This window comes from Rattus norvegicus, chromosome 18 (assembly GCF_021556685.1).
Source record: "Rattus norvegicus strain SHRSP/BbbUtx chromosome 18, alternate assembly SHRSP_T2T, whole genome shotgun sequence".
NCBI classification, from domain to species: Eukaryota; Metazoa; Chordata; class Mammalia; order Rodentia; family Muridae; genus Rattus; species Rattus norvegicus.
Window position 1 is genome coordinate 34,397,055 of NC_141551.1, and position 12,095 is coordinate 34,409,149.

Here is a 12,095-nt window from a genome sequence, read left to right on the forward strand (position 1 = left end):
GTGGTTGCTGGGAATTGAACTCAGGACCTCTGGAAGAGCAGTCGGTGCTCTTAACCACTGAGCCATCTCTCTAGCCCCCGCCTTTTACGTTTTTAAATGCCTAAAACTTTATTTAGTTTTCAGGGAAGATGTGGTTGTTTTTTTGGTCTTGTCTTTGTTTAGATGTGTGGTTTGCTTGAAACAGTCTCACTCTAAAGCCTAGACTAGTGTTGAACTTGTCATTCTCCTGCCTCAGGCTAAGTGTTGAGTATGGTCATTACAGACATGCTACTATAATATGGGATAATTTAAAATTTTTTTTTTTTTTTTTTTTTTTTTTTTTTTTAGATAGAGTCTTATGTATCCTAGGCTGCTCAAACTCAAATGTCCAAGTATAAACTTGGACTTTTCCTCCTTCTGCTTGCACCTCCAGAATGCTGATGTCATTAACACTTGTCATCACACCCAGTTTCTTCAGTGCTGGGAACTGAACTAGGGCCTTATGTATGCCTGGCAAGCTCACTCTGAGCTACACACCTGGCACACATAACTTTATTTAAATTGAATTTTTACTTGTCTGTGTTAAAAGAGAAATTGGTAAAATGTAAAAAGGAAAGAAATATTTCCTATTTCAACTAAGTTGTGATCTCTAATTGAACACACTCATTGATTTTTGACAAGAGTATATATGTAACATGCTAAGTAAATGAATAATTAGAAGTTCTGGATCCAGTTATACCTAATTTTATTGGTTTGCCCATTTTTTTTACCCTAGGAGAGCACTTGCTTTGTATAAGATTTCATTGTATCATAGATCTGAATTGGGATTATTTTTTAAGATTTATTTCTTTATTATATATGAGTACACTGTTGCTGTCTTCAGACACACCGTGAGGGGGCATCAGATCTCATTACAGATGGTTGTGAGCCACCATGTGGTTGCTGGGATTTGAACTCAGGACCTCTGAAAGAGCAGTCAGTGCTCTTAACCACTGAGCCATCTCTCCAGCGGGATTTTATTTTTAGGTTACTTTCAGCCCTTGAAGAAATGGGACTAAGCTTATTATATCTATCTATCTGTCTGTCTGTCTATCTATCTATCTATCTATCTATCTATCTATATATATATATATATAAACATATACAGTATATTTGAAATTATACTTCTATTGTTAATTTAAGAATAAATTATTGGACAGCTGAGATGACTCTGGGTATGCTGTACAGCCTAAGAATCTAAGTTCTTCTCACAGGCCCCACAGGGTGTTAGGAGCAGACTGATTCCCATGGGTTGTCCTCTGACTGCCACAGATGTACAGCAGCAACACATGCACATGCTAAGTAACAGACCTGGGTGTGTTTGCTTGAAAGATTAAATCTTTCCGTGGGCTTCTCTTGAACGTCGGATGCAGAGAAGCACTTGTACTTTTAGTACTGGGAGAAGAAACAGGAAAAGGAGAAGCTCACAGCCAGTCTCAGCTATGCAATGAGCTTGAGGCCAGTGTGTAAAGCCAGGGAGGGTAACACACATTTCTGTAACAGGAAAAAGAAAGAAGAAGGCTTTGAAAAATACAGGTCCACGAGCTGGAAAGATGGCACAATGGTTAAGAGCAGTTGCTAAAGGTTAAGAGCACCGACTGCTCTTCCAGAGGTCCTGAGTTCAAATCCCAGCAACCACATGGTGGCTCACAACCATCTGTAAAGAGATCTGATGTCCTCTTCTGGTGTGTCTGAAGACAGCTACAGTGTACTCACATATAATAAATAAATAAAAAAAATCTTTAAAAAAAAAAAAACATTTGTTTAAAAAAAAAGAGCAGTTGCTACTATTGAGGAAGACCCAGGTTTTGTTCTCAGCACCTACATGATGGCTCACAGCCATCTGTAATTCCAGTTATAAGGAATCCTGCGCACCCTTCTTACCTCTCTGAGCATCAGGCACACATATATGGGCATACAAAACACACAAATAAAGCTTAAAAAAATCTTTAAAAATGCAATTCAGATATATTATTGATTTTTTTTTTTTTTAAGGTTCTAGCAGGAACATGTGGAAGGGTTTTTGAATCAATCCATCCATCCATCCATCCTTCCTTCCTTCTTTCCGTCCGTCCTTTCCTTTTTTCTTTCTTTTTTTTCTTTCTCTCTTCCTTCCCCTTCCTTCCTTCCTTCCTTCCTTCCTTCCTTCCTTCCTTCCTTCCTCCTCCTCCTTCTCCTCTTTCTTTCTTTCTTTCTTTCTTTCTTTCTTTCTTTCTTTCTTTCTTTCTTTCTTTCTTTCTTTCTTAATAAAAGAAGGTTTTTGGATATTACTCAGGTTGGCCACAAATTTGTAGGCTTTAGAGATCCTTGCAACTCCGCCTTCTCTTTATTTTAAATTGGACTATAGGCATGTGTTGCCATACCCAGCCACGTGTGCCTTTTGCAAATTACAGGGGGCTAGGAAACACCTTAGTGGTTTAAAATGAATACTGTTCTAGAGGACCAAAGTTCTCTTCCCTGCACCCACATCAGGTGGCTCCCAACTGCCTTTTCAACGGGATCCAACACCATCTCTGACCTCCTTAAAGACTATGCAAACCCCAACACAGATGTGCACATGTATACTATGAAAAACAAAGCATGTGAGGGAAAAAGTCTTCCACAGCTACTTAAAACTACTTAAAATCAGGGGTTGGGGATTTAGCTCAGTGGTAGAGCGCTTGCCTAGGAAGCGCAAGGCCCTGGGTTCGGTCCCCAGCTCCGAAAAAAAGAACCAAAAAAAAAAAAAAAAAAAAAAAAACTACTTAAAATCAATAATCTGTCTCATACAAAAAAAATGGCAATAATAGAGTACCAATCTGAAATTAATTCTCTACTGTTCTTTATTTATACTGATGCACTTATTTAACTAGTTCATTTAATTGTTTTAAAGACAAGATTTCACTTTATAACCTGGAGTGGCTCTGTTTTGAGGCAGGCCTGCTTTAACCCATGATTACTGGGATTATAGGTGTAAGCCACATCACTGGTCTTTTGTAAAGTTAATAAGTATTTTCTATGTAATTTTGATTTGATTAGTTACATTTCATTTATGATGCTTTATTACATGAAAGGTATCTTACCTTTCCAGCAGAATCGTTAATGCTGGCTGTGTTTACAGTATCCCTGTGAGGGTTAATTTCCTTTATTGGAAGGAGAAGTGTGTCACTCTGTAGCTATAATGATCTGAATAAGATCTTAGGAGTTACCTAATCTCTTCCTTTTCCTTTTTGCTTTTTCCAGGCCCAGAAGGAATTGTTGGACACAGAACTGGACCTCCACAAGAGGCTCTCCTCAGGAGAAGATACAACAGAGTTACGCAAAAAGCTCAGTCAGTTACAAGTCGAGGTGAGATTTAACTCGCTTAACATCTCAGAAAATAGATTTTCTCTCTATGTACCTGTGAAGGTTTAATCCAACAATGTGCATTACCTTTTATTTTTGTTGTTATTTAGGCTGCCAGATTGGGTATTTTACCTGTGGGGCGAGGAAAGACCATGTCCTCTCAAGGCCGAGGAAGAGGCCGGGGTCGAGGAAGAGGGAGGGGCTCACTGAATCACATGGTGGTGGACCACCGCCCCAAAGCACTCCCAGCTGGAGGGTTCATTGAGGAGGAAAAGGAGGAGTTGCTCCAGCATTTCTCAGTAAGCTTTTAATGTAACTCATACGAGCTCTTAAAAACAATGCACTCAGCACTTTGTTCACTACAGTCTATAAATATCAAATTATTTCTAGGTTAGAAACGTTAGTGGTTAAAACACAGGCCTTATCAACTTCTTATTAATATACTTTTCAAGGTCAGGAAGTAGGTTTTGCTATGACATTTCATAATAATTTACATAAACATGTTTGTAGTGGCACAGTGTTCCAAAGCCATAGGATCTTAGGATTATTTCACAGTTTATCAGGTGTTTCTAGGAAAAAAATTAATTAAAAGTAATCTGGAAGAGGCAAAACTCAAATCCTTAGGTAGTAAGCATGTGTGTTCTGTATATAGAGTTAACAGGTGTAATAGAGGTCAGCTGCAGACAGACCAGCGTATGCAGTACATTCACTAACTGTTCACTAACTCATTGGTAATCGTCTTCAATGAGAGTTTCATAAGTGGGTTTGTGTAATAGTAAATGACTATAAGTATGAAAAACATGTCAAATTGTATACAGTGAACTCTTTAAAATTTTAGGCAGAATTTCAAGTATCCAAGGTTGGCTCCAGATTCCCAGGTCAACAAGGACAACCTTGCATTTCTAATCCTCCTGCTTTTATCTTTCAAACGCTTGTATCATAGGCATGTATCTGTACCTGATTTTAGATTATGGTAGGGATTTAACTAAGGGGCTTGTTTGTCCTAGGCAAGCACTGTATAGGTTGAGGCTCCCTAGTCTTCCAGTGAAAGTCTTTTCTTCAAATTCAAAACCAAACTGATGATGATAATTACACAGCTAACAAGTACCGCAGCAATGATAACCAGGCTTACCCAGACCTAGGCAACTTTTTACAAATTGTATTATTTATGTGGGGGCAGGAGATGTGCATGTTCCACAATATGCACGTACAGATCAAAGAACAACTTTTGGGTAGGTGGATCTCTCTTGTATCTGTGTGTTCCAGGGACCAAACTCAGGCCATCCGACCTGGTATCAGATACTTTTATCTATTGAGCCATCCCAATGCTACCCTCACCCCACCCCTGACATCTTGAGAAAAATATTTTAACTCTGTTTTATGTTTAAGGTGGTGAGGCAAATCATGATGAACACAGGCTTCACAATTATATAGATGGGGCTGGGGAGATGGCTCTGTTGGTGAAAACATAAAGAGTTGAATTTAGATCCCCAGTAGCCATATAAAAGCTAGGTCGGCAGCATGCATCTCTAATGTCAGTGCTCAGGCCACAGAGACAGACCTGAGGCGTCTGGCAACTGAGCTAGGCAGTTGTTGAACTCAGGGTTCAGTTGAGAACTCTTGTCTCAAGACAATAAGAAAATACATCTAGAAAGACACCAGTGTCAGCCTGAGTCCTCCACAAGCAAATACACATCTGAATACATGCACAGTATAAAAACTAGACATATAATATGTAATATAAATAATATACAGTCTGTTATAATATAGCTGCATATATCTTAATAGTATATAGCAAAAATTGGCAAATTTTGGGCTTAGAGAAATGTCTCAGCAATTAACAGCATTTCCTGTTTTTTAGGGTGTGTGGATGGGATGAGGTTTGAGATGGGGTCTCTCTACATAGCACTGGTTCTTCTAGAACTCAGTATGTAGACCAGGGTGGCCTCAAACTAACAGAGAGCCTTTGCTTCCTCAGTGCTGGGATTCTTTTTTATGTGTGTTCTTTTGATATAAAGTCTTTCTTTATAAAAGTGTTGGCTGTCCTGGAACTCACTTTGTAGACCAAACTGGTTTTGTACTCACAGAGGTCTGTCTTCTTGAGTCTCCTGAGTGCTGCTATTAAAAGTATATACCACTTCACCCAGCTTAAAGGCATGTTCTTGAAGAGGACCCGAGTGCAGGTCACAGAATTACTTAGATCTCTTAATCATCTGCCTCCTAGCACTAAGCTATGGGTGTGCTTCGCTACCACACAGCCTTTGGTTTTTGAGATTGGTTTCACTCTATACCTCAGGTACCCTATAACTCACAGTATATGTATTTCAGATTCGCAAAATCCCTTCCTCAGCATCCTAATTACTGACCTATAAGCCTCTGCCTGTTCTTTATTTTTTATTCCTTTTAATAATCATTTTAATAAAGTACAAATTTTAATTGTAACAAATTAGTTACAAGTGGTTGTGAATGGCCTGGGGACTGAACATGAGTCATTTGGAAAAGCAGCAAGTGCTTTTAACCTCTGAGTGCGTTTCTCCTGTTCTTTGTTTTTCTTTTGAGATGGAGTCCTTTATAAGTCAAGCTGACTTCAGACCCACTACATCACCAAGACTGGCCTTTGGTGGGAGGGGGGACTGCTTACGCCATGACACCCATGTGTTTGGATGTCAGCAGACAACCTGTGGGAGTTGGTTCTTTTATGATGTTGTAAGTTTCAGTGATCAACAGGCCATGAAGTTTTGGGTGGTGAGAGCTTTAACTCTCTGAGCCATCTCGATGGCTCAGCTTAGACCTTTTGTTCTAAATGTAACTTGTTTTCCAAAAAGTTTCTGCATATGCATCATTTAAGATCTAGAAATGTAGTGTATTATACACTGCTTGCCTAACACACATTAGACTCTAGGTTCATTCCTTTTTCAAAATAAATAAGTAAATGAGATGTCTTCTCATTGACATTTGCTGAAAAGTATTTAGAAAATGGTACTGAGGAAAACACTTAGTGGTTAGGGATGTAACTCTGTGGTAAACACTTGGATAGTATGTACAAGGCTCTGGATTCAACCCATAGTACTACTGGGTGTTTGGGGTTAGGGAAAGAAACAGGTTTTACCATGATTGGGACAGTGGCTTTTTCTTTTAAAGACTAGGTTTCATTCCATAGTCCAGATGTATTTGGGGACTCACAGTGTAGCCAGGGTGAACTTGGAATAATCCTCTGTCTCAGTCTTGGATGCTGGGATTATAGGTGTGAGATGTCAGGCCCAGCTCTCATTAGCATTTGTTGTGTGTGTTGATGAGCTAGGGAATTGTTAGCATTTGAGAAAAAAAAAGTAAACATGGGGGCTGAGGCAGGAGGGTTGAGAGTTCCAAGTCAACCTAGGATCGATCTATCAAGACCCTTTGTCTAGAAAAGAAAGTTATGGGGAGGAAATAGGAAGAGTTATCAGATAAACTGAGAAGTGCAATGCAATGACTGAGATGGTTCATCTCTGAAGTTATATGGTTTTAAGGTTTAATAAGTAAATACCACGTCAGGGATCAGTCATTGAATGAGGAGAGTATTTGCTATCCTCGTGTCGCTTGGCTCAGTAGAGTGACTGGTAACACAACAGTCCTATCCATAAAACATATGGACCAAACATAGGTGTGCCTCAGCTGATTGTTTTTCCTCCAGCCCATTTCACTTTTTGAGTAGCACTGTTTGAGGAAACCCTTAGTAAAGATGAGTGCATACTTACGTGTTCTTCTAAAATGCACTTTAGGCTACAAACCAATCGTCTAAATTCAAAGACCGTCGGCTACAGATATCGTGGCACAAGCCCAAGGTACCGTCTATATCTACTGAGACTGAGGAAGAAGAAGTCAAAGAAGAGGTAAAGTCAGCTATTAGAGTAAGATCCGAGGCACAGCGCTGCCTTCTGTTTCTGTGTGTCAAGTACTATGCGTGTAGAATAGTCTCACTTTTCTTTTAGTCACTTAGCTAAAACCAGCCTAGAAGCAATAATTAGTCTCTTAAAATAGGAGAAATAAGATAAGATTCAGCCCCACGATGTAAATTAGTTCTCACTCTATAATCTTGCTTTTAAAAGAATCAAGTTTTTCTAGTTAATGCATATGTTCTGACTATATGGATGAGTTTAAATAACAAAAGCAGAAATGTCCCCAAATTAGGAAGAAAGTAAGTCACAATAAGTAAGTTGACGATATTTGTAGATATTTCTTTTTTGTGTCAAATTTTAGATTTTTGTATAAGATGTGGAATGTTGGTATCATGGGAGAAGTTAGCATGTTCAAGCATATTCACTCCTCACAATCAATGATAGATATCCCAGGAAAAGTTGGGGAAATTACTGATTTTCCTCACTTTTGATAATGGAATAAAGTCAGTTTTAATTATTTTTTTATAATTTACAGTGTACATATATATGTGTACATGTTTACATACACACTGACTAATTCCTTTTAAACATTCACTTAATATTTTGTTTTGTTCCTTTGCTTTTTGAGATGGGGTTTAACTCTGTGGCCCAGGCAGCTTTCAAATTCACAAAATTCCTGCCTCTGCTTCCCAACTGCTAAGATTATAGGCGTGTACTACGATGGCTGACTTCCACTTAGCATTTTATTTTCTTGGTGATATTGGAATGGAAACCTCCAATAATGACTTTTACTTTAAACAGGATAAATAGTAATAGCCGTCTGTAAGATGTATTCTGGGATGTGGGTAGGAGAAATGTGTTAAAAAGTGCAGAATCACAGCCAGACAGGAAGCATATTTTCTAGTCTCTGTGAGAGTTAGCCACACTGTACTGACAGTTTGCAGTGTTGAGTTGTATGATTCAGGATCACTATTGAGAGTGCTGAGTGTTCCCATTACAAAGAAACAAACATTTTGTTTCTGGGTTGATCAGTGCACAGTTAAGTGTTTAAATGTGAAAATTAGGGTTGTTGGTTGGTTGGTAGTTTTGTTCCTTTGTTGTTTGTTTTGCCCTGAAAATAAACTACAGGTAAATCTGACCTAGGTTTTTTGCTAGTCTGTTTATCATGTGACTGTTTTACTCTGCATTCGTGCACAGCTAAGCAGATGCGTATTCTCCTCTCTTTAGGAAACAGAAACCTCAGATTTGTTTTTGCATGATGATGATGATGAAGATGAAGATGAATATGAGTCTCGTTCGTGGCGAAGATGAAATTTGATGCGAGTTGTGTAATTTTTAGAAATATTGTTTAGAAGAACAACTTTTTAGAATTATTTAAAGAAGTCAATGAGCCAAAAAAAATTTTTTTTCTCTTCAACACAGTAGGTTTAAGGACAGCAAGTTGCTATTCAAACACATCTCATAATTGTCTGTGATATCAAATCACCAGAGGCCGTGACTTTACACAGTTGTGAAGACCCACAGGAGTGACCGGATTCTCTAGAACCTTACCCTCCACACCATCTGCTTCTGCTCTTGGTGCTGGATTCAGTGTAAAGACAGGGTGTTCAGAAATTTTATTTTGGATTATAAATCTGCTGATAAAAATTTCATTAAATGTCAAAATCGCCTGGAATCTCTTAACTCTTAGCTATTATGGATGGGTCGTCAGACAGTTGGAGATGCTTGTAATTTAAATACCTTTTCCTTTCAAGAATGATCTTGGAAGAAAAGTAAATTTAATTTTTTTTTTTTAAACAATGGAAGAACCCACTTTATAAGTCAGTCTTTTTCAGAGTTTATGTGTGGCAAAGCTGCAGCAAAACCACCGTCTCTGTTCCCAGAAGCTGCAGAGCACAAAGCTGGCTCTGCTGCGTCCTCTCCTCGCTCACACCTGCCCTGGGGCTTCTGTTTTGAAATGTGCTGGGCATTGCCTCAGTTGTCCTCCTACCCCTTTTAAATAAACCTCATTTTGCCTTTTGCCCTTTTACTTATTCCCTTGTATCTTTTTCACTCCTTTTGATTAATAAGCCTGACTTTTTGAAATGAGTGATTCAGTTGGGCAATCAAGAATCAGTCATCAGTAAAAGGTTTAAACCAGCACCTTTGTAAAGAAGTGATGCTTTGATGAAAATAAAGGCGGAATTTTAGGGCACAGAGATACTGGCTTCCCTCCCCTTTAAAGCTTCAGCGTAGTTACAGTTACCCCAAAGGCTGACGGTCTCTTCTGCATTGTAATGATGATGGTGAGGTGCTGAGGTGGGGATTAGGAGTCTGGATATGCTAGTAATAAATGAGATTCTAACTTGACATTGATTAGATGACCTTATATTTTCATAATTTTATAGATTTTGCTGTCCGTGAACATACACACACTTTAGTAGGCAGTTTCATTTACCGTGTGCATTTTTACTGTACACTGTACAGAGTGTCTGTTAAGTAAAATATGTGTGTAAATTTATGTCCTTGTGTTCTGAATGTTAGATGGAAAAGCACAGGAGCAACACTACACTGTACTGACCTCTGGGGAAATGAAATGATTACTGTACAGAGGACGTCACTTGTTCAAGGGATACACAGCTATGTTTTATAATATGTGTGGTGTGAAAATTTGAAATTTCCTGTTGGCTTCAGAAGGTTCTGGGTGATCACTAACTGTGTCAGGGTTTGTTCCCTGAGGTAAATACTGTTTCTTAAAATAGAAACAGTTCACTTAGAACCTAAAACCGTCAGGACTCTAGAGTCACGCAGTGACAAAGAGCTAGATCCCGCCTTCTGATCATCTCTTCCCTCTTCACACTGTCCTGACGTGTCAAACACCAGGCACTTTAGAATTCGTGTAGCGTTGCCCTGTGGTGGGCCTTCCTCTCCAGGTTATCGTGTGCTCCTCATGACACCGAGGCTGCTAAGCCCACACAGAAGGAACACGTCAGAACGGGACCTTCAATAAGCATCTTGCTCCTCACTTCTCCATCGTCTCTAATGAAATTTTCTTGATGTTTGTGGCTCAGTCAGTATATATTTGGAAAGATTCATTGTGGTGAATATTTTGAGTCCTGACCATTTAAACGTGATAGAGGGAACAAAGGATTTATATATTTTTTGTACAAAGTTTTTTCTTAAACTGTATAATTTTGTAAATAATTTGTTTGGGTTTTTTTCTTTTGTGTACTAAAACTACCAGCGTATAGATTTCAATAAGAATTGTTGTATTTTTGTATTTGGAGACTGAAAATGACAGTAAATTAGTGAAGCCGTAAGAAAAGTCTCAGTAGACTGACAGTTGAGCAGAATGAGATTCCTTTTCATATGATTTTTTTTTTAACCTTAAGAATGACATCTTTATGCACTCACTATAGAGAGAGTTGAGGATTTATTTGGCTTTTTAGTTATTGGGGCAGAGGATGAACGAGAACGGTGCTAATACAAGAAATAGATCATTTTTTTTTTATTAAGGTTTTGGGTCCCTCCGTATTCCTTAAAAATAACTAAAATTCTTTTCCAATGTGTTTAACTCAAAACATGATTTGAAAATAGGGATTAATTGTACTGTTATAAAGCTTAAGGTTAGCATAAAATAGCTGAACATGTGTATGTGTGTATATATCTCTCTCCCTTTCTCCCCATCCACCAATCCCCAACTGTTAGAATTTTTCTTAAAAGTAAATTCCACACCATGACTTGTTTTCTTGGCATTTTTATTTATAGAGATAACATTTAGCATTTGAGACAAATTCTGCTATCCTAGTGTGTAAACTCTGTGTAGCAGATCAGCAGTAAGAGCTGCCAGTGTGACCAGTCAGTAAGAGTTTCTAGATTTCTGCCCAAGCCTAAAAAGGTTACCCCAAGGAATGCGGAGTTTTTCTCAATTTCTTCTTGGAGCATTGGGAAAATGTCATCACCAGCTGAGATAGTGGAAAACAGTCCTTTTACGGTGAAAAAGATCCGTGGTGATGGCTCATTACTTCACAAAGAAAAAAAAATCATGTGAAAAGGAAGGATGTTTCCTCTTGATGTATAGTATGCCTGTATTATAGTTTTTACAAGATTGTGAACTTGTGTAATAGTATATAGGAGATATTGTTGGATTTCTAACTGTTTATACATTTAAATTCATATATGTAATGTTTGTTTTATCGATTACAATCTGAATTTCTAAGAAGCATGTTGACTTTTGCAATAAAGATGCAATATGGAATGGTTCACAATTGGGGGGAAAGAGAAAAAAAAAGATGAAAATATTACAAATTTAAAAGAATCTGGAAAAGTTATGAACCATTCCAAAAATTATAACAATCACTAAAAGAGCTGTAATTCTGGCTTGTTCTGGAAAGAAAGAAACATGAGTGTGAGCTTGCATGTGAGCCCGAGTGAGTAGTGCATGTGTGTGAGTGCTTTGTGTACACGAGAACTTGCTCGGTGTGAAGCTGCGTCCGTCAGAGCCACTGCTGTAAGTATTGAGTGGAATCCCTTCCCTCCGTGAGCAGGGTAGTCTGGAGGAACATGGGCAGCACATGCCTGTAACCCCTGCTGCTGAGAGGCTGAAACTGTAACTTGCAAGAGATCCGAGATCCCAGCTCAGGGAAAGAGGGAGAGAGGGAGGGAGGAGGGGGACTTGAGAAAAGAATGAAAGTGCATCTGGTAAGCAAACCTTTAAAAAGTTGATTGTTTTCATTTTGTATGTATGGGTGTTCTTCCTGTGTGTATGTCTGTGCACCACATGTGTTTATTGCCAACAGAGGTCAGAGAGGGCATCGGAGCCCTTGGAGCAACTGGAGGTTAGCTGCCATGTGGGTGCCAGGGGTCCTTTGTAAGAGCCCCCCAGTGAACATTATT

General features: G+C 38.7%; 1 protein-coding gene across 4 annotated transcripts in view; it reads left to right on the top strand.

The window, feature by feature from the left end:
• The window catches only part of Rbm27 (RNA binding motif protein 27), a 62,592-nt gene extending 51,028 nt beyond the window's left edge, over positions 1–11,564 (top strand). For 2 of the 4 annotated variants that reach the window (NM_001372344.1, NM_001108429.2), the window contains 4 exons: positions 3,241–3,345; positions 3,453–3,641; positions 7,104–7,214; positions 8,448–9,569. In NM_001372344.1, the coding sequence (NP_001359273.1) occupies positions 3,241–3,345; positions 3,453–3,641; positions 7,104–7,214; positions 8,448–8,531 (489 nt within the window). In that variant the 3' untranslated portion in view covers positions 8,532–9,569. Of the gene's footprint in view, positions 1–3,240; positions 3,346–3,452; positions 3,642–7,103; positions 7,233–8,447 lie in introns of all 4 variants that reach the window. The other 2 variants (XM_087593091.1, XM_087593092.1) reach the window with 1 other exon arrangement.
• The last annotated feature ends 531 nt before the right edge of the window (positions 11,565–12,095 follow it).